Here is a 26,230-nt window from a genome sequence, read left to right on the forward strand (position 1 = left end):
GATGCAAAACCAGGCATATCTTAGAAAATAGTTGCACGGTGGTGGAGACTATGCTGGAAAAACAGGATACCCAATCTTGCTTGGATGTTCACTGTATGGGGAGATCAGTAGGGTTTGCATCTGAAATTGATTTGTTTTAATGAGCTGCACTTCAAGCTTGCTGACATTGTTAAGGATATCTTATAAAAATGAGAAGTGCTAGGTTATATTTGCATTAGTGTCCTGCCCTAGACAGTGAAAGTTGAAGCAACTATTAAGTTTTCACATGATCTTCAGAGGTATTATAGAAGTATCCTGTAGGATCGGCGAAGGCTGTTGAAGGAAACAACTCTATTTTTCGGACAGTATGTTCTTCTACAGCCTGGTAACTACCGATCCCATAGATAGATGGACACTGAAATCTGAAATCCAGGTAGTAGTATGATTCCTGCAGGTTGTAGTAAGTTCAACAACTGAAAATAACAGTGTACTGTTAAAATGCAGAAGTATGTCTGTCAGAGAAAACTTTCAGCTATAACCACTACTATTCTGCCTTGTTACAATATTGTGTGTATATTTATGCCTGACCTTCCCATGACATTTCTGAAACCTGAGCATCTTGCTAATCTCCTTCCATCTTCCCAAGCTGTGTTATCACATCCAGCTCCATCACATTGGATTCCAAACGTTTTCAGCATGCAACTGCCCTGTTCCAAATTCCAGACTTCTAGTTTCATTCTTCTGCTCCAGCTCACCTGTTACAGGCTAGCTGAATCAAAGCTGACAACCAGATGGGTGAAGGTGTATCAGCCAAGGATCTGGAAGGAAACTTAATTTGAAGTGAATGTGTTTTAAATCTTCAGACACTCTCAATTTACTGCTGTTGTCCCAAAGAGCATGGAGGTCATGTATCAACAAGTCAGCAAGTTCCTCAGTACCTCAGCTGGACAAGGATAGCAAAGCCGTATTTGCAGTTGCTTAAATGTGGATCGACGTGACTTGAGTGAGTCAGAGCAGTGTGGGAGTAAAGCAGAACATGAGAACTGAAGCAGAGGAGTTTGCAGGCTTTGTAAAGCTGTTCTCTCCTAGCTAGAGCAGCATCTTTGGCAGTCGTCTGGATTACTCTGCTCTCACAGCAAGGTTTTCTCCTCTCTTGTTCTGTCTCCCCGGTAATTAGAGCACCAATGTGACTGTCTTCAGTTCTGTTTTCAGATAATTAGAGCTGGGCCCATATAGTAAAATACATAGTAGTCTGTCTTGGTTTTTGCTCAGGGGCTTTGCTAGGACATCACTGGTCTGTCATTGTAAACCGGAAATCCTTTTTATTGCTGCTGTTTAGTGGGGTGTGACAAAAACGTCGGCCGATGAGGAGTAATTACGTGATGCGTGCTGGCTTGGTCTGAAGTTAGACTAGCCATCTCTCTGCTATGCATGGTTTAGGAGTAATGAGGAGTGTTGTTTAAGAACAGGAATGGCCTTGTTCTCTGGACAGTTAACGTACTGGGTTGTAAGACCATTTACAATGCAGAACTTGGGAGCAAAGGGAGGGAGAAGGAGGGTAACTGAACTGAATCACGTTCCTGGAATTTGCTGTTAAAAAGAATTTATTCTGTGCATTCAACAATGGAAAGCTAAGGCTTAATAATTTTACTTTTGCCCTTTGGATTCAGTGTGCTTTCATCAGATTACAGCAGTGAAGTAAAAGCTTAGTCACACTGTGCCTTGTGCATTGTTCTAGGGTGTTGATAAAAGATAATCATAAATAGGCTGCTTATCTACAAAGACTAGATTGTTATTTTTACATTGAGGTGCTCGATACGATGGCTGAGAATCCTGGACAACTTCTTAACTGTTTATTGAATGTAATTATTTAACATGCCTGGTAGTCTTCAAAGAGGTCTCTTCTTTTTAATAAATCAGTATTTTGTGCTGAAGTTGAGTATTGCCATTGTTCTTCACTGAAAGCGTATTTCAGGAGTCAGAAAAATTTTGTCATGTTTTAAAAAAAAAAATTCTCCCTAGCAGCTGCTTTTTGTGCAGCAAGGTGTTGGTAGTGTGCTTGTGTTTCTACTTCAGTGAAAGAATCAAGCAGAAAAAGGTATGTTTGTGCATGTTGTTGCTTGATTCAGGATATGAGCCAGACCATAAGTTTGCAGAAATTTGATGAGAAGCACTAAAGAAAGAACACTCTTCTGTAATAGTGTTTATGTAAAACTCTGTGGTCCAGTAGTTGCAGTAACTGTTGGTTTCCCTGCACACATTTATTATTCACTGGACAGTTTTTATTTCAGTATTTACAGAGACTCTTGTGGTAAATGTTCCTCTTATCTTGAGCTACCAACTCCATTTCACTTCAAGTTCAGTACTGACCCTATTGAATAAATATCTGGCTTATTGCCCTGCCGTCCTCCCTTCCTAATCTGGCTGCTGTATCCTGTGCTTTTGGATTTGGAGTAGTGTATGGCTGGCTCAGCAGAGATTTCTGAGGTGCCACCAGAATTAATCTTGCCTTCTTTTCATGTGTCCAGTATATGCTATTCAAAGGCCTCAAAAGCTTCAGCTGTCAAGGATTTTAGTGTCATGAAAGTATTGAGTTCATTTGAGATTGCCTTTGAATCACTAGATGCCAACACTGGTTTAAGGTTTGAAATTTAGAATTGGTGTTCCAAGTGAGTGAAGAAATAAATGCTTTGCTAAACTGCAAAAATCATTCAGTGGCAGTTATAAATGTCTGTAAATACATGGGCAGGCAGGAGCAGTTCAGGCATGAAGGCATGACTGATGTCAGTGCTTGATTTTTTTTTTTTTTTTTATTATTTTAACACTTCATTATGTGGGATTATAGCATTGCATTTTCCAGGCAATGCTTTGTGCAATATGCAGCAAGACTTTGTTCAGGTGGCCACAGTCACATTATGCCTGGTCTGAGTTACTATCATGATTCTTCTGAAGTATTATTGTGCAACTTTAGTGTTATTTATTTCTGAGGTTCTCAGAAAATATTTCAGACAAATAATGTGGTGTTGCAGCATGACTTCTGGTGGTGTTTGTGACGAAAGTAATGTTTTGTACTTCTTCTCATGATGTGTGTATACCCTTCTGCATATTATCATTCTGCCTTGTGTGGGCAAAATGATAATTACAGCATCTCCAGAAACCAAACTGCTGAACTTAAGAGTGAGTAAAAACCTTAATTGTAAGAACACGTTAGAGCAAAGCTTTGCTTAACATAAGTTTTGCTTTGTTTGGAGATCCAGAAAGTGATTATACAATGGGACACATATTGCAAAGAGCTGAATATATATAGCTGAAAGAATATGCAAAGGCTTGCGGGAAGGTGTGATGAGCAAGTGGGGATGCTTATAGATGTCCTTGTATTTCAGCTGTGTCTTATGTGGGTTCCGCTACTTGTACATGTAACGTATAACCTGAGCATGGTCTTGGCTTTGTCTGATACCTACACCAAACTTCCTAATTACATTTTAAATTCATGTAATTAAACTCATGTAGTTCAAAGTTAGTGGAAAACTATAGCCAGAAATATCTAATTTGTGGGTCAAAGATTGTCTAAGGTTGGAGAATTATTAGATGTTTGTGTTGTGAGGAACAGTGGAGGATCAGAGTTAACACACTTGGAGTCAGTTATCCACATAATTTATTAATGTTATTTCATACCTAATTTTATGCTTGCTTTCTTCTTTCACTGAAGATGCACTGCTTTTTCTGCTTGAGAAATTGTCAGTGGAAATTTGACATCTAGAAATGGTTTTATATTGAAGGCTTATGTTGGAAATGATTAAAAATATCTTGAAGTTATAGCTTAAATTCATCCTTCCTTGTATGCTTAGCAGTACAGATTATATTGCATAGATTCAGGCATGATACAGAAGGAAAGGTGTTTATAGTTGTTCTTATATACCCATGTATTTGTCCTACTGTAGTATTAATGATGCTTTGGTAGTGAGAGGTAAGGGAGAGAAGTTTGATTGCTGGCCTTGTATGTGACTCTGCTTGAGTTGCCTACCATGCCTCTTGGTACAAACCACTTTTTAAAATTACATTTCACAGTTGCTTCTGTGAATCTGTGTTGTAAGAAGAAATGGTTACTGAAAAGCTGATGGTGTGATAGCTGAAGCATGTTATGTGAATAAATTTCCTCTTGTGTGTGTGTGGGGTTTTGTGTGGTTTTTTTTTTTTTTTTTTTTTTTTTACCAGACATCTGCTAGTTTCATTTGAAGCTTTCTCTTTATTGTGTTGGGGAGCTGGTGAATAATATGACTCCCTGTACACCTTTACTGTGCTTTTTGTGACACTATAGACTCTTGATGTATTTCTTGCCTATCTGTCTTCCATGCTGTTAAGTCCAATCTACAAGTTGTTCCTTGTAGAGAAGCCATTTCACAAGTTTTCTTATCCTTTTCCCTCTCCACCTTTTCCAGTTCCTTTGCTATGGCTGGTGAGATGGGTCAAAGAGCAGTTCGTATCTCAAACCAGGTGCTGTGGGGGAATGATGCTGCATTTGTCAGCAGGTAATACAGGCTTAGGGACTTTAAGGCTGGACACAAGCTAGTCCAAGCTAATGATGTTGTACAAATTAACTGAAGCTTTAAAAAAAAGTCCTATTTTGCATCAGTGTCCTATGTGAAGTGTGTTTTCTGGTTATGCTGGGGTTTTTTTGCCATTTAAAATGGGAATTCATGAAAATGGGTATTTGTCTTGTAGAGCAGTTCTTATGAATACCAGAAGGTGGCATAACTGATTTTCCTAAAAGTGTTTTGATGGCAAGAAATACACAGGATGCTACTAAGCTTTTTTCAAAGCTGTTGGTCAAATTTTGATCTAAGGAAAGTTGGATCAGTTTAGCCCTTAAATATTTAAGGGTGCTATTTAAAGGTATACTCATTCTGCTCTTTTTCAAAAATGTGAAAGCTCTGGTGGGATTCATGCTGGCTTTTATATCTAATGTTTTTGAAGTTGGAAGTAGTTTAACTGAAGTGGAGGAGGGAAGGAAGGGGTTGTCCATCATGTGTGCACTGGAATTCTTTCCTGAGCTGTTGTACAGAATTCCAGTCTCCTGTGAACACATTGTTTAGATATTTTGCTTTACCAGTCTGGAAAATGAGACCACTTCCTGCCTCTTCCAAACTAGTCAGGTTAGCTGGTACTATGCAAGAATAAATTATTAATGTGGTAACTTATAATTTTATGCTGTAGCAACTCTACCCACATGCAGATTTATAGGTGTACCAATGTTAAGTGTTAGAAGCAGTTAAGTGGAAAGAGTGTGCAAAAAAGACCAATAAGCATTTAAATGAAAAGCTGTTTTCAGCATATATATTTCATTCTGACAAACTGGGAACTTAGTCTTTGCGCAGTGTTGCCATGCATTTAATGACAAGTTGATGTAATAAGGCATTAAATACCATCTCATGTGATGCTTTCCTTCTCAGAGAAGCCTGTCTCTGGTGCAGACATCTCCACTATGGTGTGGATCGAAAAGTACTTAAATATACCTTGAAAGGAGGCATTGTTTCCATTCAGAGATCCAGGGGGACCTATTTGTAGAGCGAGTGTATTGGGCATAATTGGCAAGGTTTTGGTAGTGGGGGTGTTGGTGCAGGGGTGCCCTGTGTGGCATGAGGCTGCCCTGTGCCAGACACAGCTGGGTTGATTTTGCATTAAAACCTTTTTTTTGTCTGAATAGTTAAATTAATTGGGGTAGGACAAACCCAAAACTTTTGAAGTACTGAGATATATGGAATTTTTTTCTTTCCTTCAGCTCCCTCTGGCAGGCAAACACCTGAATTACAACTGTTTTATTTTGAACTATTTCGGAGAAGGGCTTGTCCCAGCTCAAAGTTATCACAGTTGTTTGGTGTTGTATATGTATGCAACAAAAAGAGATTTTCAGCTGTAGAAAAGCAGATGATGGCAGCTGTAGAAGGTGCTGAAATACAAATATTTTTTGTTTTAGCTGACTTTTGTACAGCCTTTTTGTGCGTCACAGCTGTGCAATGCTATTTCACCCCAAGGACCAATACACCATGATCCTCTGATTTTTTTTTTTTTTTTGTTATAATAGGGTCTCTCCTGAGCCTGCTGTGATTCACTAGAGCAGCACAGATGAGAGCGATGTTTTGCATAGAGTCTAATGTTATTTGCAGAATTGTTAGACCCTTTTTTTTTTTGCTGACTTAACTGGTACGAGGGCGGCTGGAAGGGAAGTGGTGCAGCTCTGCTGTTGGTGGCTGTCACCTGGGCCAAGCCCTTCGACCCACCTCCGTGCAGTCCTCTCCTCCTTAGAGCTTCACTGATTTTTTTTCAGTTCTGTTTTTCCGAAGGACGGTTTGTCAGGGTGAAGTGACGTGGTCACATGTACAACGCTATAAAGATGTAGAAAACTGCCTAGAGCATGCGGTAGTGCTGGTAAAACGGCTCAGCAGTGGGACCTGTAGAAGCTGCTACATGGACATTTCTGAAAGCACTGAACTTCAGTTTTCATTAGGAGTCAGATGTTTCAAGTTTTATGAAATAAAGGTTTGTAATCAGGAGACTTTAAATGATTTGACTTAAATATTTAATAGTTTTAAAAAATCCAAATAAGATTAGCATTCTTCTGTGGGCCTTTCTAAAAACAGCTTGTGCTTAGGCTTTTCATGATATGTACAATTACTCTATGTAACGCAGTATGTCCTAATTTGATCCTAAATTATCTGGATAGTTATGTTGTCACTAAATATGGATGTTGTAACTGCAGAGTTGTTCCAGTCTGCTAAGTGACTATCTTAAAACTGTCACTTTAAATCTGCTTTTGGAAATGAATTCATAGCTTGCATGTTTGCTCACCATGACAAACTTGAATGAAATAAATAACTCGCATCGAATGAAATAAATAACTCGCATCTTTTGAAACTTTGCCTAGGAAACATACAGTTTTCTTTAAATTCATATTCTCATAGATGCTAGAGAAGAAAGCAGTTTGTAATTTTCTTTCTACAATTTAATTATTACACAGGAATTTTGTCATTTGGTGAATTAGAATTAGAATATAATGATGTATTTCAGAGAAATGGAACTGTTTAATATGAAGTGTCATTTTTGTGATTATTCTTTTTTTATCTTCTGGAAAAAACTAAATGTAAGCAAGGTATACATTTTGAAGGTATCTTTTTTTTTTTAAATGTTACTAACCACTAAGATTGTGCTAATTCTGTGGCATGAACATACTCATGATTGTACACCCTCCCTACACCCCATTCAGCTGAATGTTAAAGGCTGTGCCTTTTGGGTCTGTTGTATTACAACACTCAACAGTGGGAATTTACAGAAAACCTCTTTTTGCTGTAGAAGATGACTAGGTATCTTCTGAAGAGGTAGTATCCAACTCTGCAGAAAACTTTCAATTAAAGCTGTTCCATGCACTTAGGACTGCAAGGATGGTTACAGGTATTATTGAGGTGTAAATCTTCCTGGAGCTGCAAACACACAGCTTCAGTGTCTTTGCTCCTGGCCCCCTCCCAAGTGAAAGAACCTGTGAAAACTATTCGGTTTTGTCAATTTTCACTGCTGCTGTTGGAATGGAAGAGCATCAAAACAAGACAATCAGTTATGTGATTTTGCTTTCTTTTGGGGAACAGGTAGTGTGGAGGCTATCACTAGCTTGATTTGCTGAGGAAGGGAGAATCCTGAGCAAACCAACCAGGGAGTTCCCCTACGTTGTCTTTTGGGAAGGACAACCTACTTTTGTCAAATGGGAAGACTTGATTCCCGATTGCCTCTGGCTTATAGGAAAAAAAAAAAAAAAAAAGAAGAAATTTAAAGTATGGGTGTTTAGTACAAGACTCCCTTTGTCCCATGTGGCCCATTCAGCTGTTTCAGCTTTGGTACTATTTCCACCTGTTCTCGTAGCATTTAGTTGGAATGATCTGCAACTTGAAACTCCTTTTCTAGTGTAGAGAAATTGTACCTTTTTTTTTTTTTTAAACATTGAATGGGAGAAATACTAATATTAGTGATAAATTTGAAACCAAACTTTTGGCTGCGTAAGTCTTTCACATGTCATTGTGTGTGAAGAACTTCAAGTTGCTGTTTCATAAAAATTTGTATCTAACATGTTTAAGACTAGCGGATGGCAAATAATTAAATTGATTGAATCTACGTAAGTGTCATATTTTTTGTGACTCCTTAAAGGAATCCAGCCAGCAGCAGTGAAGTGACCATGGGCAGTATGGTGCAGCAGTTTCAAGTCTTCTCCTAGAAGACTCATTGCCATGGTTTGGCTCCCAGGTTGCACATGGCGATTTCTGACAACCTAGACTTGAAGCATCAGCATCTTTCTCAAAAGTGCCAGTCTTCCCCAAGGGACTCTGGCCTTCAGCGAAAGATGTCAGACTTCCCACACTGGAAATTTTGTGGATTGTGGGTTAGGAGACTGGATCCATCAGAGGTGACAATGCTGTGGGAATTCCTGCACTCAAACAGTTAATCTTTTTGTCTTTTAAAGAAATTGAGTCATTACAGAAGCACACAATAAGAGCAATGATCAATGTGCTTTATTCTTGCCTCCCCATGCCTGCTCTTTTCAGTAGGGACTACTTTGCGTAGGTGTGCAGGACCACAAAAACCTCACTCCAGTGGGTAAAGACAATAAGGTTTAGGGAATGCAAAATGATTAACAGATTCTATGTAAATAATGGAAGAATGAAAGAAAAACTTTTATTTTAAGAATATTTTCAAAATACTTTAATCAACACATGACTAATGTAATTTGCAGTTTGCTGTCTGTGGTGCAGAAATACTAAAGTTCTTAGTGGCTGGTGCTCAATCCTAGCTTCCTTTTAATTACTAAATTGTTTAATATATTTGCATCATATGAGTCAGATGTGTAAATGTGTTTAGGCATACTTTACTAAAATAAATTGCGCAGCCAACAGACAATAACAGCTGTGGAGAAGTTGTTTAGAAATAAATTCTTTGTTGTTCACAGTTTGACCTAATAAAAAATAACTGTTGCTTCAGACCAATTATTTTCAGCAGGGTCAGTCTGGCTGCTGTGACTGTGCATTCAGATTTCTGTGGTGATTTATTATATATAATCACCTAGGGAAGATGAGCACAGTTGTCTGAATAAATCGGTGTTAATTCAAAAGCATTTCTTCTTAGCAGTATGTTGTCAGTAGAGTATATGGGCTTGGATCAAAAGTTGGAAACCTTTATGAACTCACTTTAGTCTTACCTCCTACTAAGTGTTTAAGACCTTATTTTACCTAATGCCTTTTATGTAAGAGTAGTTTGCCCAAGCAAAGCTGAACTTTTATTTTTTTGCATATTATAAGCTATGGCTTGTCATTAAGTTAACAGTGCGTCTTAACTTGTGGAAGTGATTCCTTGCTGGAAATCTTACCTCAATTTTAGAGCAAAGCCTTCTTCAAGAATACACACAAGAAAATGCAGGGCATCCATAAGTGGCATAAAATAAAAACTACTTTCATGGCTAGAAACACACACTTAGGAATAGATTTGAGATATTTCTGAGACTCTGTGTAGTTACAAAATATATCTGAAACTGACTTTATTATTTTAATACATTAACCCTTCTAAATATTAAACGTGTGACTACTACAGGGATTGCGCTTGTTCATTTCTTGTGTGTCCCCCTTTTCCTATGAATTTCTGGGAAGCTGACTTAAGATTTAACCTAAGTTATGTTTTTTTTAAATTGTTTTAAAAATATCTGATTGTGACATGATAGGAAATGGTGTGGGGTTTTTTAACTGTTTACTGTTGCTGAATAATTTCAGAAACTTCAAGACTATCAAGGTATTTTTCTCATTAATGAATGATACTTGCAAGGACCAGGGTTGTGGGTGTTTGAAGAATGTATGAAATGGAGAAACTCATTACTCAACACGATTACTTCTCAGTCAGCCAGCTGCTGCCTCCTTGGTTTGCTGAAGAACATATATTTTGGTAGTCTCAAAATCATGTGAGAACACGAATCTTTCTTAACTGAGGTGTCTGGGCGGGAAGGGGAAGTGGCTGTGTCAGATGCAGGGTGATATATATTTGTCATATATATAAATATAAAAATAATGTGTGTGTATATATATAGTGTATATATATAGTACACACGCTATATATGAACGCATACACATCTATAGTACGCATATGTATATTTATGTATAAAAATAATTTTCACTGAAATGATGCATCCTAAAATGTTACTGCAGCAATTTCCTCATTTATACAGGAAAAAATGCTGAGTGGGTGGATGGCAAACTGCAGTACTTCTTGTTAAACATGCGGTACATGCCCTGACTGCTTAACTTAATATTTAAAGATTTGGGGATTTTTTTTTTTCCTGTTTTACAAGTGGCCCTACACATATTGCTATAGAGACAGGAGCCTGTACTGCTTACAGCATTTAGACAGCAGGAGGGGTTGCCTACAAACCTAGTTTATCTCGCTTCTTTATGCTTTACAGTTTATGATTATGCCTTGTTCCTTGACCAGTCAGCCCAATTTAAAATAATTAAATATATTTGATAGTAACTGTTTCGTAAGCATCTCTGTTCCATTTATGAGGCTGTGTGCATCTTGATGTCTACAGTGTTAATTGCTTCCAAAAGATGCTGTAACTTATATCCGGTGTCTGAGGTCCATCCCGTGTCCCCCCCCCCCCCCCCCCCCCCCCCCCGGTTATTAAAAAAAATAAAAATTCTTTGAGACAACATAGTGGATAGTAAGTCAAAGTACATGTGTAATTCTCAGAACTGTCTTCAGCTATTTTAAAGCTTATTTCTTAATTTACTTTAATTGAAAGACTGTTTCTTTTTAAGGTCTTTGAGGTTTCTAGAAAAGTTGTAGTGTCGATAAAAGTATTGCCAGGTGCACATTGCCAATTTTTTTCTGTATTTCAATATTTGGGGCATGTTATAGTGTCGCTGTGAGGGGACTGCAAACATAACTATACCGGTTTGCTTTGGATTCCTCTTCAAGCAGAGATTTGCTTTCCCTCTGTATGAATTTTGGTGTGAATATTTTCACAATATATGGTTAAACAAATTGTATTAATTAACTGACTCGTATATAGGGCAGTACTGTCAACACCATCTTTTAATTATTCTTTTCCAGTAATTGGAACAGCTGCAGTTTAATAGATTGAAAAGCCAGAGGTAGAAGCATAAGAAACATCCATACAAAGGGCAAAGAGCTGAATAAGGAAGCCAATTAAACTATTACACTGTCAGGTTTTTTTAGGGAACCTGAAGAGAAATGTTATGCATCCTGATTTGCTCCTATTCAGTTTCTAGACTTGTGCCTTTACAGCTGTATTTAAAATGCTAAAATGAGTTGATGTTGAAATGATTATTGCATTTGAGCTCCATGGCTTTGATGTGAACATTTTACTGTATTTTGATGATTTTTTTCTTCTGATTATTTTCTTCTATATCAAACTGGTCTTGCATAGTCATATGTATCAGCTTAGTGGGCTGGTAGCCGTAAGATACGCAAAAGACCAGAGCAATTCCTTCCAATGTGAAACTGTGTTTCTGCCTTCAGTTTGGAGCAAGCTTTGTTAGCGCTAATATCACATAATACAGGTTTCATCATATAAAAACATACCTATTTTAAAATGGAAACATGGCTTTGAATCAATTAATTTTTAGAACATAGGTGTTGGGGAAAAATCTCAAAAATCTGGAGATGTTTACTGGTCTTAACACCACCATTTTAACCTGTTTTTGTGTGTTGGCATCTTTTCTTATATGAACAAACAGTCTATAAGTAGAAAAGCAGTCTAAAGTTAGATAACATAGTATTTGTGACACAAATATTTAGACCATTCTGTTTACATTTCTAGATGAAAATGGGAGATGTAAATCACAGTCACTGTAACGTTGAACTTTTTTTTTTTCTGTAAGGCTAAAATAAGCCTGGGGTTCTGGAAGTGCAGAAGACTTCTCAGGTCACGCAAGAAAGGGTTTGCAAGACTTGAGAAAGTTTCCATATAGCATAACCCTATTCCACCTAGTGCTTTCAGTTCCTCTGATGCTTAGTAGATGAATAAAAGGAGGGACGTAAGCAGCTTGTTAGAGCAGAACGGCAAATCTTTTAACTGTAGCAAATCACTTGACTGAACAAATGTTTTTTGGTTTTGTTTTTAACAGTTTAAGGGCTGAAAAAATGTTTAATTCAATCTGTGTGAACTGATGAAAATCCAGCGGCATGTCTAGAAGTTAACTCTTACTCGGCTTAGTTTTCCTACAAAAATTCACGTGGCATTTCAAGGCTAAGAATAAATATTTTCAGACTGGTATAGTTTTACACTGCCACTGGGGTCTGATACATCTTTCTGCCTGTGACTTGTTCTTCTTTGAACAACCATGAGGGGAAGTCTTATGGGAAATGCAGAGATGGTTTGAAAGTGTTATTGGAAGTATACATGCCCCAGAAATGTAAGCATACTGGGCTTTAAGAGGAGAACTTGTATTTTATAATGCAGGTAAAAGGCAGCAAAGGCAAACATATTGACGGTTGATATGTATGAAACAATGTGGTAGCAGCTTAACGTTCAATTTGTAGAAAGAAAAAGAAGGGGGTATCACAAGAAAAAGGAAGAGAATCGCAAGCGCAGCGGGTTTAGCTGCATTCCTACCCTGAAGATCAGGGAGAGCTTGCAGGGTAAAAGATGCTGTGATCAACACGCTTGCAAGGGCTGGTTCTGTGTGTGGTTTGCTCATGTGCTTGCGGAGTACCGTGCTGCATGCCCGCTCCCCTCATTTGGGGCCAAATCTTGCTTGTTGGTCAATAGTGAAGAAGGCTTTGGGGTGGGGGGTGGAGGAAGAGGGGTAAGAAATGCCTTGCTCCTTTAAGCACTCTTCTATGTACCCTTTTTTTGTGGGATCAGAGCTGCACTATGGTACCGCCTCAATCAATGGCTTCTGGCTTTGCTAGTAGCTCAGGTCTGTAAAATGGCAGCTTGGGATCTTGCCTTTGGTCTTTTTAGTTTTTTTGGGTTTGTTTTTTTTTTTCTTTTTATGCCACCTGTTCAGTTACTTTATGGAGGAGTTTTCTGCAGAAGTGCTTGATACCCTGTCAGTTATTTTGCTGTCAGTGCAGCTTTGGAAATACTAGTGTGGAAATGATTGCTTAAAACCAAAAGACTTCCTCTTTCTCATCTTCTGTATACAGAATAAAAGATATGTAAGAGACTCGGATAGTAAGTAGAATGTTAACTTTAAGCAAGTTATAAATGGTAGATGCTTTTAATCTTGAATGTGAACTTGCTTGGGAGAAAAATGTAGAAAACAAGCCCCGTGAATGATCCCAAGAAGCAGTTTAATCGGTGCAGTTATTGTGGGTCTTCAGCATTTAAAAGAGTTTTAAACTTAAAGAAAAGCAGATCTCTGGTTTGGCGCTCCAGTTCGGTGTGTTTTCATAGCACTTGACTAGGAATAACTGTTTCCTCAGCAAGTAGGATTCTGCACAGAGTTGTAATGCTGCTTTTGGCCTTCAGTACCAGTTAATTTGGGGATGAGTGGCAAAGCAATGTACTGTGAGAACAGAAAATGTAGTATATTCAGTGGGTGCAATGCACTCTAAGAGATCAGGTTATTTTTCCCATATTTTAAAATGTGTAACTAAACTGTTGTTTTGAAGTCTTCATTAAAATAACAGAATAATATACTGTGATTTTTTTTGTTGTTGTCTTAGGAATAGTTTATGTAAAGCGTAGAATACATTTAGGTAATCTTTTCTCTGGGAATATGCAACCGATTTGTGACTGTCAGGAAGAAAATGGTATTTGATTTTTTTTTTTCTCCTTACATGCAGATAGGTGATTCATTTCTCACGTGGTTGTTCTTTTGCAAGTGAAAAGCATTTGCCTGTTTTTAGAGTACCCGACACTGCTACTTCCTTCAATTACGTATTTTGTACATTGGCTGTTTGATCAAGTAATGTGTGCTGGACTTTAGGAGGAGATGAAGTTGGGCAGTGCTTGGGATGCATACACTTTTAAAAAAAAAAAAGTTACATTTACTGCTACTGGGTTTTCTGTAAAGGTTATAATTAGGTTGCTTGTAAATGAAATGAAAAATAATTGGGAATAGAAGCACCCCAAGGGGCGTAGGTATTTGAGCACTAATGCTGGCCTTTGTGCTGAATGATCTTGTTGGGGGTCGGAAGTGGGAAGTAACTCTGCTTTCTGGATGTGCATTGATTGACTTAAATACCAGTAAATGCTTGGGAATGACTGCGTGGCTTGAGTTGGCTTTTATTTTACTAGTCAAAAGGGTATTTCAAGAGTTACTTTTGAAATAGTGGCCCACTGATTGTCCTTAGCCTTATTCTTTTATATTAGTAATGCCGCTGTTAATAAATAAAATGTGTAATTACCTCCTTGGGGTTGGCAGAGCAGGGATATAGACTTTAACAGCAGTTACCAGTTGGTTGCACTGGCTGTGCGCTCAATGTGAGGAAGGGACTAACAGCATTTGCTTATTGTATTTTAAGACAGTTTCTGTATGATGGGAAATGCAAAAGCAAAATTGAGTGTATGAATTCAGAATTGTGGTATTTTTCTTTGTGGTTGTAACAGCTGCTATCTAACATCTCCTTCAACTTAATTTTTAGGCCTTCAGTGCAGAGAAGGCATGATCTAGTAGTCTGGTGTTATGTATATGTATGAGGCTGTTGCACTCAATATTTACAATGCGTGCAGACAGGCATGGCTGTTGGCATGTAAATGCATGAATTCTTTTACTGAAAATAAGACTTCTTTATGCTAAAACTGCATACTTGCTCTCTGCAGGGCTAGTGTTTCTTAATATTTATAGCATATAAACACTGTTGTCCTACACAGCAAATGTCTGTTCAGCATTCAAGTAGCAGTTTCTGTGAAATTTGTTGCCTGCGTCAATGCTGCTCATGTGTAATTTAGAACTTCTTCAAAGAAGTGGGAGAGAACTCCTCAATTGTTTGTCAGATAGGTGCATTTGGTTTTGAATTAGTTCTCTGCTCTGATCATACTGGGTTATTTTAGTTCTTTGCCTGTGGTTATGGTAACAGCTTTAAATGCCCCAAACTATTTTGGGCAAACATTTTCAATAATAATGATCAGAACCAGCAATTATTCCCTGGTGATTTCATCCCCCAAATAAACTTGACAGTGTAGGTTTCACCATTACGAATAACCTATCGGTGTGTTATTAAATGTTATTAAAACGTTTAAATTTACAGAAATTCTGCTCCCAGTTCTATTCTTTATTGCTGAGTAGCGTGACAGGGTGTTGGCTTTTTTGTGATAGGATTAAGCTGTCCCGATGAACAGAAAAATTGTCATGCTGTACAAAGACTATTCTGAAATCTGTAGATTAAACATCTTAGTATTGATTTGGTCTACTGTGGGAATATATTAAAAGTTGTTTGGTTTTTTTAAAATATTGTTTTTTCCTGTAAGGGAGTCAATATAGTTGAAGCTTTATATTCTTTTCGCGAGAAACCTGCTCTGCTTATGCACAATATGCTATTAAATTCCCCATTCCCTTTTTAATAGCTTGCCTTCTATGCTCCCTGCTGTCATCAGCCCCGGGAGGTCACCAAGCAGAGCACAGAGTTGCAGAGTGGTCCCTGATGGACACCTGCGTGACCGTCTGCTTCGTCAGTTCTTCAGGCAATTTGTGAGCTGCTGGGGGGGGCGTTGAGAATTAGATTGTTGATAGCGTCCCCACAAAGACCGCTATTAACAGCGTGCTACTCTCTGCTTCTGTACTGCAGAAGACAGGGTGATATTTGTGTTCCCATAGCATGTTGTAAAATGCATGAGATTTTGCTCATCCTCCTTGGAAATGAGAATAGGAAAATGAGAGCATCCTGAACCAGAAGCTATTAGAAGAGCATGCAGAAACCTGCAGTGATTTGTGCTTTATTTTGTCTTCCTAGCTATGGATTAGAAGGACTGATTTTTGCAATGGGCTTTTTCCATAATGGCATTCTTGTATTGTTTGGTCAGAGCTTGCACAGGAGGAAAACAGGCTGCTGAATTTAGTCACTGATCTCTATTAGCCGTGGCCTAAGGCTATGCTGAGATTTATATCCCATTTGTATTGTTGCAGCTCAAAAGAAGAATGTTCAGAGGATGACAAGTGTATTCTGAGTAGGTATGTTGTTTCATTTTCATATGAAACCCATTTTTTTTTTTCTGGTTCTATTGGTCAGAAATGAGGTTAATAAAAGAGAATATAGTACAGTGCTGCAGTGTCCCTGTTAAGGTAGAACAATAGCATCAGAAACAGTTCTTTAAAAATTAGCTGCTTTTATTAAATAAAGCTGCATTGTGCTGGTGTGCACAGTGCAGTCTTTTTTTTTTTTTTTTTTAAACATATACTGCAGTCAGCGCTTCCCTAACGAGGTGGCACTATTGTTGAGTTAGAAGGATAGAATCATCATATTGCTTTAGGGGACAGCAGGATTTAAAAGGAGATGCCTTGCAGCCCTGTTTTACAGATTGGAAGCATCGGTTTAAGGGCATTGGCAGAATCATTTCCTTGTTCTTAGCAGCAGCCACTGCTGTGTCAGTAGTGTGTGGAATGGAAGTCCTAGTTGGTAGTCTGTTATGGAAACGCTGTTTACTGTTATTGTAGTACCGTGGTGACAACATGCCATTGAAATGGAAAACGAGCTCTCCTGCTATCTGGAAATTCCCAGTTCCTGTGCTTAAAACATCCAGGTCATCGCCACTTTCTCCAGCATACATGTAAGTGAGAGAAATGAGGATAATAAGGTGGGATTGCTTTCGTGAGACTACCCTGTGGCAAAATACCCTGTAATATATTAAATGACATTGGCACTCAGAATTTTACCTTGTTTTCTGTGTAGACCCCCCAGATTTTATCCTGGATGTTTCCTGATGGATGTTGTGTTGAGTCTTTCCCTCCGTTGAAACGTAGAGAAATTGTGCAGATTAAGCCATATTCATAATAATATCGTATATGTTCATTTGAAAAGTTCGTGTTGCTGTTAATTTGTAGAGCTGATCTTGAATTGACAAGTTAAGCTTTGAGGCAGGCTTTCTTTGTAGTGTATATGCTAACATTTCCTCCTCCTGACTATTACACTTGGAAATTAAACATGAAATCACCTGCTGTATTGTACTGCACTTTTGTTTGTGTAAGTTCTCATACAAAAGAAATCATCCTGCTTTGGTCTTGTTTTATTCTTGGAAGTCAGCCTTCATACAAATTGAATGTCTTCTTACAAAGTTATAATAAAAGCTTAAAACATAAATATAAATAATTCATATCTGAATATTTATATACTTATGCAGTTTGTCCATGTAAAGTAGCTTTACATAAAAGAGTACTTTAATACACATGGAAACAATATGCCTTTGTCTTGCCAAATCTTGATGGAGCTTTTGTTCACCTTTTGTTGCTGCGAGTTCTGTGTTAGCATATACAGGTGGCTTTTTTCCTTCTGTGAAATAAAACTAAGCATAGGGTACTGAATTGCTTCTGCCTTTATTTAAGGAAGCAGGTCTTTCAAAATGAGGAAGAGTTGTTTTAAAATGCACAGGTAGCAGTGTAGATGACTTCCCTATCTGGAAATTACTATAAAGACTGTTACTTTCCAATAGTATTCCAGCCTAATACCTACAATATTAGTACTTTTAAGCTTGTATTGTCTTCTTGCAGATAGGCTTTTGCTTCAGCTACTGTAGGGACATGCTGTAAGAATTAGGTATTTACAGGTCCTCTAAATGTCGTCTTTTTTGGTTGTTGCTGAGAATTGCATTGATAAGCAGTGGAGCTGAAACAATACAATGCCGTATGCGTGGTCACTATTGTTCTCGGTCAGAAAGGCTGGGGTTTAAGGAGCTAACCTGGCTGTATAGAACCTGTGCTGTGCACGTTCAATTTAAGATTAATTTTCATGGAAGTGCTTCAGCTTTTTCACTCACTGGATGCATCAAATATGCTTAAGGCTACCCGAAGATAAGCTATTTCCCATAAATTGCTACTTATTCCGAGTTTTTAAAAAATATTACTAAATACAAATAAAGTATCATGATAAAAGAAGAGTTGTGAGGCTTTTGAACCTATTTCAGGGAGACACTGTCTTTAGTGTTGTATGTTATGCTTTTGGTTTTTAAACTATAGTACTTATTAAATGCAAGAAAAATCAGAAAAAGCCTAGTCTGATCTATGCGCTGCTGAAACTGAGCGTTTCTTTTGTGTGTCGCCTTTAAATTGCTAATCTAGCTCTGTGTATGCTCTGGCTTTTATGATGGGGATCATGTAGCTGATTATGTCACTGTGTTGAAAGTATGTGAACAGGTTTAGTGATCATGCTTAACTATATGATGCTGAGCTTGTCTGGAGCATGAGAACTATGTGATCAGCAGCCTTAATCATCTTTTTATAATGAGTCAATGTATCCCAGTGTTTATGGAGATGTTTCTTCACTGGCACACAGTCCTGACATTAGCAGGACTCTTAAATGTAATGTTAAATTATTCATGTACTTTATAATAAAGAATGAGAAACATTACAAGACGGCACCTATTTGATTAGGCAGTATATATCAACTGATTAAAAAGAACCTTGTAATTTAGGTTGACCGGTAAAATAGGTGATGGAATTCATTATCTTCATTGCAGAGATTACAGTAAACTTGCTAATATTTTACGTGATCTGATGTTTTTCACATTCATATTCGTAAGTTTTCTTTCGTAAGTTGTACTCTGCACACTGGCAAAAGGCTTGTGTTTTGAGTAAAAGATTCAGGAATAAGTGGCATGTGAAATGGAACATGTATTGATGTAAAATAAATGACCATAAAATTCTTGAATTCACAGATGAACACTTGATATTTTGGATCTAGAGTGTACAAGGGTATAATTGAGCTTTTAATCCCTTTAATACTTGACATCTTAATCTTACAGGTTTGTAGTGTAATTTGGAATGTGCAGAGGTCTTAAAGGTGATTTTTTTTTTTTTTTTTTGTACCTGAAATTTCTAGTTTTGCAGGTTTTTCTAGTAAAGTTGACCTTAACTTTAAAAGCTTCATCCTGCTTATGATTTACAGGTAACTTGTCTAGAGGTTAAACTGATTGTCAGGACACATAGATTTTATTAGTGTTTGTTTTTGGTCTATATACCCGATACCTGACCTCTGCCTTAGTTTTCTTGTATCGAAATGCCGAGACTGGCAGTTATGAGCATGTTTGGCTTCGTCGGTGAAGCAGGCATCCACGTACAAAGTACCACTGTAAACTGTCCTGCAAGCTGTGCAGCTGGGGCAGTTTAGCTGCAGTCTCTGCTTGAAAAGTTTGCATTAGTTCCTGAGGTGGGGAATGAGTACAAAGAGTTTATTCCAGAGAGATCTCTGCTGCAGGGGAACTTATGGCTGGGGAATACATGAAATAAAGGACCTGCTGAAGTTGAGTTGATGACTTTGTAGGCAAGGACGTGGTTCTGTTACTGAGAAGTCTGCTGGTTTTGCTGGGTCTGGTACTGCTTTCCTGGCAATGGGAAGGAGCAGCAGTGAATCACTGTCTCTTGGCTGGTGGTTTTGTTTGCCACCAGTTATTTATTAGTGATATTTTCAGGATATCGTGACTGCAAGAGGTAACTTCATGTTATACGGAGGGCGAAGGGTCCCTCTGAAGGGGAATTCAGACATCCTCTGACTTCTGGTGGAACCGATCCAGAGTAGCTTGAGCCTTCCACCAAGTTGATGGAGAGATCCAGTGACATTGCGTAGGAAAAATTAGATAGTATTAGAATTGGAGCACTGGCATGTGACCAATATATGTAGGTGTAATGCAGCCTGGCTTAGTGCATGAGTTAGGAATGTGCAGATATGTGTGCCTGCACGTGCATTTGTCAAGCGGCTTTACATTTTCTTTCATGACACTTACGGCATTGGGGTTTAGAATATAGATTCCTTTTGTCAAAATGAGTGTGAAAGCCGTTACAAGTTAGCTAGTGAAATCATACTTAAATTGCAGTTGTGTTGACTGTGTGGGGAGAGACATAGGTGACTTATATTACGTGGGCAGATGAACAGTTTCAGCTAGTGAATCAGAGGAAAGGACAAAGTGAATAATACCGAGTTGGAAAAGTGGTATTCCTTGGCATTGTAGATGTGTATTGACGGCCACATGTTAGAAATAAAAAAAAAAGCTTGTGACTGACATAAGCAGAGGTTAAGAATTGAAGCACTACTTCAGAGAGAGTGAGGAATGGTTCAGAATTTGGTTGTATATAACAGCTTTGAGGTGTAAAGGAATATGTGTCCCAATTATTGTTCATGGGTCGTGTCATCTCATACATAAAAGAACTAAGAGGACAGTTCTTACTTATTCACACTCGCATTGTCATTTATATTGTTTTCCGAAGTTGTGCACATCTTCCAATAACATGAATGGAAGAAATGTTTGTGGAAACTCTGGAGATTAAAGTACCATGATGGACATCTATAAAGAATTCAATAATGCAGAAATACTATTTTCAGAAATACTATGACACAGGCTTGTTCTATAAGCCTGTGTCAAGTGAGAGTGATTGTTAGCTGTTTTCTGAAAAGTTAAATGTCCAGTTAAGTGTTTTTAGTCTCCAACATGCGATGTTTAAAAATGAGTAAAATAAAAAAATTCTTAATGCCGAATAATCCATTTGTAAACTTAGTGCCTTCTATTCTTTTACATGGAATAGTGTATTGATATTTTAATGGAAACTATCCTTTGCATGTCTTTTTATAAATAACTCGCTAATGTTAGGAGAAATAAACAAATGCGGTATTCCAAATATATTGCTATCAAAGGGTTTGCAGCACAGTCTGTCTATCCTGAGTCATGTGGTTGTGAAATTTGTCTGATAGGAAATGCTTTGCAGTAATGGAAATCAGTTACTGTGCAGAAAAGTAGAATAAATTCTTAATACTCTGGAGTAATCAGCATTAGTTTTAGCTGCTTATATAGGTTATATAGGTTAATGCTTTTGTGTCTTCTTTCAAATCTCTGATTTGCTCTACAATGAGCTCTTTGAATTTATGCTATACAATGATAGATACTTAAATGGGAAAAGGTGTGTATGCATAATTCATCAGACTACCTGTATTAGTTCACTTTTGTGAGACAACCCTATGTGTCTTTATTGGTCATTTTTAGTAAATAAACCCTTTTGTTGGGCTCTTGAGCATTTGACAGACTATGTGGTATTCACACCAAAACAGACTCACCTGTCTTTGGCAACATTGCCATTTTAAAGAATTACTTCCTAGATATTTCAAATTTCAACATGTTGAAAGTCAATGTGCAGGTCACTCCAAATTTTTTTTTAAACTAATCGAACAGTGCATGCAAACAGATGAATTGGGTGGATGGGGAATAGAAGGGGCTTATATCTTATAAATAGAAGACTGCTTTTAATCCCAGCAATTTTGTGTACAGAGTTCTCATTTGTGCCTGTTGATCTTACTTTTGCTTTTTACATAATAGGTATTTCAATAGATTATTCTAAGTTCAAAATGTGAAATTTCATTGCAGTAATAAACTGGCAAAAACAAGGAAAAAAACCCAAACCTGGTTGTCATGAAGTTTCCTAGTGCTAGTGGTTTTTCTGGACAGGCCTTTATATGTGATGCTATGGTTTACAGGTCCTCAAAATCGCATTCTCTTCCTTATATACCATGACGTTGCAATATTGACATTACGTTGTGACATGCTAAAGCATCTTTATTGAACTGTCTTGAATATGTTACTCAGCTTATTCTGCCAGAATGTCAGTTTTGCCAGTTTGTATTTTTTGCCATTAATTTCATTGTTATTGTGGAAAAATCTCGTTTTGTGCCATCACTGTCTACTCACTAGCTTTTCTCGTGTTATGCAGTACTTTCTGTTGAAGTTTGGATGGGGATACCTATGGATTTTCATAAAGCACTTGGTGAATATTTGGGGTTTAAAATAATAGTCACTTGTTCTAAATGGCAATAGTGGGAATTGTAGTGTAATAATGTGTAGCTATAACACTTAAGTGGAAGTGCACATCTATATTATTGCTGTAATATTTTGTCCAGCAGTGACTGAGATTGTTGCAGTATTTAAGTTGCAGAAATGTGTTTTTTCATGGGATGGACAACTCACCTGCACCTGTTATCTGACATACTTAGATTTAAACTCTTTATCATGTAGGGGAAAAATATTTTACAATTTAAAGTAACGCGCCCTCCCCTTCTCCCCAGGAGATTGTAAAAAAGGAACGTTAAAACAACTGTGAGAAGTGACAAAGCAAGAGGAATGGTAGAGTGGACCTAGGCAGCAGAAAGAGCATGGGCTAATTACCCAAACCCTAATGTCAGAATCTTCTTTACTATTTTTGCTTGCTTTTAAGCTGTCAAAATTATTCTGTACATTATATAGGGAAAAACACCCCAACACTCCAGAAAGGAGTTGTTCCTAAATCTGTTACAGGAATACAGTGGGATGTATATTCTATGACCAAATCTTGATTGTGCATGTGCCACCTTAGACATATATAAGTTTTTATCTCCGAGGAACCATTCTGCAAACTTAACAATTTCCGTGTGTATGAAAACTAACTTTAAAGACAAATCAGGTAGAACTGTAATCTGCTGGTGCATGCAAAATGTTTTTCTGAAGTGTTTTGTAATGCACAGGAAATATTAAGCTGTGTAGCTAAAATTATGACTTTCCTTTTGAACACTTAAGACCAAATATAAAGGGTAGAGAATAGGATATGCAGTGTCAGTCCAGTCTAAACTGTGAAACCTTTGAGTGACTGTTGTATTTTACCTTTTTGAATGTCAAGGAAATAAACTAGTTCTGCTTCTGTAGAAAAGCTACAAAGCATGTGTATTTGCTTTTTCTGTTTTTAAGAGTAGGAATCAATAGACTTAACACCAACTTTGGCAAAAAGTCATTAAAGAACCGTTTCTAATTTAGCATCATTAAACAATCTGAGTCTGCAAATTTAAGCTACAAATGGCTCAATGAATGTAAACCCTTTGTCAAATAGATAAATGTGGATGTGATACTAAGGCTCCCAGAGAGACTAAATGCTGTTAGGAACAAAAGCTTTATAGCAATGACTGAGCCAAATATTGCTTTGTTTCTGTGGAAAACAAATTTGAATTAACCAGCGGGCTGTTTGAATTAACCAGCGGGCTGTAATTATGCTGCAAACAGCTTGAGACCTCCGATAGTTTGGTTGTTTAAGAAGGAATTTTGAGGAGACTATTTTCTGTGTGTGTATCCTTGGGAAATCATACCAAAACATTTGATGATGTTGCGCAGTCCTCTTTTGCTGGCTTTATGGGACCTAATTTTGTGCTGGCTTTGGTCACAGTATGGCCTTGCTAGGAAGTGATACAAAAAGGTTCAAGTGATGTTGGGAATATCCTCATATCTGCGTTGTCCTCCTTTCCACCCAGATCCATTGGCATTTGGAACAGTGATCGTATCTTCAATCATCTGTTTCTAGTAGCCTTCATCATTTCTGTTGACATTGTGGGCTTGTGTACTTGGGCAGAAACTTTTTGTCAAGATGGTGATTGTATGGCAAAGTCCAAACAGATGTGACTGTATTTAAAAAAAAAAAAAAAAAAATTCAAGGCTTGACATTTATGCACTAGTCTCTAAAACTTTGCTTCTAGAATAGCTGAAGTATGTTACATTGAACCTGACTCTGGTTGAACAAGGTTCAGTGTCCCTGTCCTTCAAGTCAGTTTGTGTATGTTGTTCCCCTCGTGGCCTTGCTACCTTTGGTGATTGTGCTTGCAAGTTGCTCAGGCTATGTTGCTTCGGTACTTAATTTCCTCTTCAGATACCTTCTTAAGCTAGTCATTGCAATGAGCATCTTGTGCTGTAACTGTGTCCGAACAGCAGTTAAAGTTGGTGAGCTACCTGCCTCTGCTTGCTGCCCATAAGCATGTGTCCAGAAATGATCTTTGTCCTTCTCTTCTGATTTTGGGGGTTTGGAAAGCCTATATCCTCCTGTCCCGCTGCCCTTGGCCAGAGCCATATGAAAGTAAAATGCTGCTTCTCACTGGTTTGCTCTGCTATACAGAGCCTGGTTTTCTGTTCTCTTTTTACAGAACACATTTTAGAGGAAAGGTAGAAAATGGATATAGGAACATCTATTTATTTTTTAATTTAAGAAGCAGTAAGCTTTGCTTTATGCCTTTCTCTTGGAGTGGAGATTTAGAAGAGCTCAGTATAAAGTTACTAAACAAATGTTTAAATGTTCTGCTGTCCTAATCCATAAACAAGGTCAGGTGTAAAAAGTGAGATATTCAAATGTAAATATCAGAGCATTGCCCAAGGTGGGCAGTATTCTGCACTAGCTGCTGCAACTACTTTTGAAAATTGCACCCACAGCAGTTAAAATGCATGTTAATTCACTTGAGGTGAAGTCCTGCCTTCCAGTGCTGTTCTTGAGTTCATCCTACTTTCACATCTTTATCCACAGCCTGTGTCAGTACCTGTATGCCCCCAAATCAAGAACTGAAGTTTGAGGAACATGTTGGTTGGTCTATTAAGAGAGGAGTTAACTTGCTCTGTCAACATATTGGAACAAAAATGACCTTTTGTCTTTGTTTTTCTTCTAGCTGGAGTAATTATCTATTTTAAAATGAAAACTTGCATTTCCTATAGAAACTTTTGCTGTATTTTGTAATAAGAAACCATTAACAAATTATAAAACTGGCTAGTATTACTGGGTTACTGATACCACAAAGGAATTAAGTTTGAGACTCCTGTTTAAAAAACAGTAATAAAACCATGAGATGTTATTTTAGGAGAGGACAAGCGTAAAAGTAACTTCTTTGCCCGAATAAAGGATTTCCTGAAATTGTATGGGTAGAAGATATGGAATGGAAGAAATGTGAAATACCATGATTGTGTAATTTGTTCATCTACATTATATTAATATTTGAATTTCTTAATAGAAGCATTATGAGATTTTCTTTTATACAGTGCTGCCATATCAGTTATGCTTATTGAGCTCCTAGGTGGCCATGTAATTTGTTGGGGAATTCCTAAATTCATTACTCACAAAGCTGGAACATCTGTTCATAATAGGAAGACAGTGAGATAGTCAATACTTAAATTATTTTTTGGCAGACTAAGCATACTAAAATACTTTTTGGCAGATTATGCATACAAAGTAAAGAATTACTCTATATCTAATAATAAATGAGAGTTTCATTGTATTTCACTGGCTTTTTCATAAATAGGTTCATTAGCAAAATACTTGCATAGCTGTATGTATAGGATAGCCCTGTAATATACCAGATTTTTTTGATAGATGATAAAATAGTAAAGATTTGTCTTGTAAGCAGAATATCTTAATATGAAATTGAAATCTGGTTCTTTGTTTGCTGATAAATACCAGAGTACTGGCACATGCCAGGAGTGATTGCTGAAGCTGCCATTTACCAGTGACCAGAACACTTGCAGTCATGGTTCATTGAACAGTAATTTGACAGAGAAAATCAGCTTATAATCCTTTCAAAAACAAACTATTGAGCTTTACCAAATTAAGAATTCACTGTCTGGCCAATATGGCTTTGGCAAGCTTTTACTGAGTTATGTAAAGACTGTGGGTATTAAATAAATCAGAGAACATGCACTCTAAAATGTCTGTAGCTGTAGGCTGATCTCCTTAGATTGTTTTCAAAGACTGCACTATGCTCTGACAATATCAAGCAGATCAATGGTTTACTGATACAAATGAACAATCCCAAATAATATTCATAGTTCCCTTGTTTCTGTTGCATCAGAATGAGTTCAACTACTTTTGAAGAAAACATCGTAACAGAATGTTGTTTTATTTCATTGCTGCCACTGAACTCTATACAAATTGGCAACTTCATACTTTGAATATTCTAATTGAGAGTAAAACATGTCATAGTTTCCACAGATCTCTGCTTATCATGGGTCACCTGGATGCTTCTGAACTCTTAACAGGTTAATATTTGCTAAGTGCTTTAGAAAGCAATTTGCCTCTGTGAATCATGTTGTAACTCCAGCCAGTTAAAAAATATTTGTCAGTATTTGCTGGAAAGTTCCAGTACTTAAAGCATATTTTGAAGGAAGGTACAAATAGCAATTATGCTAGAGATGTGGGCAGCTATGTTTGTCAGCAAGCCTTCAGCCAAGGATTGACTGAGTAAAGTTCAAATTCTGGGTCCGACTACAGGGTCTGGTATCCTGTCCTCGTCACAG

At 37.5% G+C, this 26,230-nt stretch overlaps 1 protein-coding gene across 13 annotated transcripts in view; it reads left to right on the top strand.

Annotated features, from left to right (window-relative positions):
• KLHL13 (kelch like family member 13) overlaps window positions 1–26,230 on the top strand; it is an 87,317-nt gene that overhangs the window by 33,744 nt on the left and 27,343 nt on the right. Inside the window, exons 1-2 of one of the 13 annotated variants that reach the window (XM_029996809.2) lie at window positions 16,114–16,142; window positions 16,626–16,738. The exons of 10 other annotated variants lie outside the window; for them this stretch is intronic. In XM_029996809.2, coding sequence (XP_029852669.1) covers window positions 16,641–16,738 — 98 coding nt within the window. In that variant the 5' untranslated portion in view covers window positions 16,114–16,142; window positions 16,626–16,640. Of the gene's footprint in view, window positions 1–16,047; window positions 16,143–16,430; window positions 16,739–26,230 lie in introns of those variants that run through there. 2 more of the 13 variants (XM_029996811.2, XM_029996807.2) reach the window with 2 other exon arrangements.

Source organism: Aquila chrysaetos, chromosome 21, assembly GCF_900496995.4.
Source record: "Aquila chrysaetos chrysaetos chromosome 21, bAquChr1.4, whole genome shotgun sequence".
NCBI lineage: Eukaryota > Metazoa > Chordata > Aves > Accipitriformes > Accipitridae > Aquila > Aquila chrysaetos.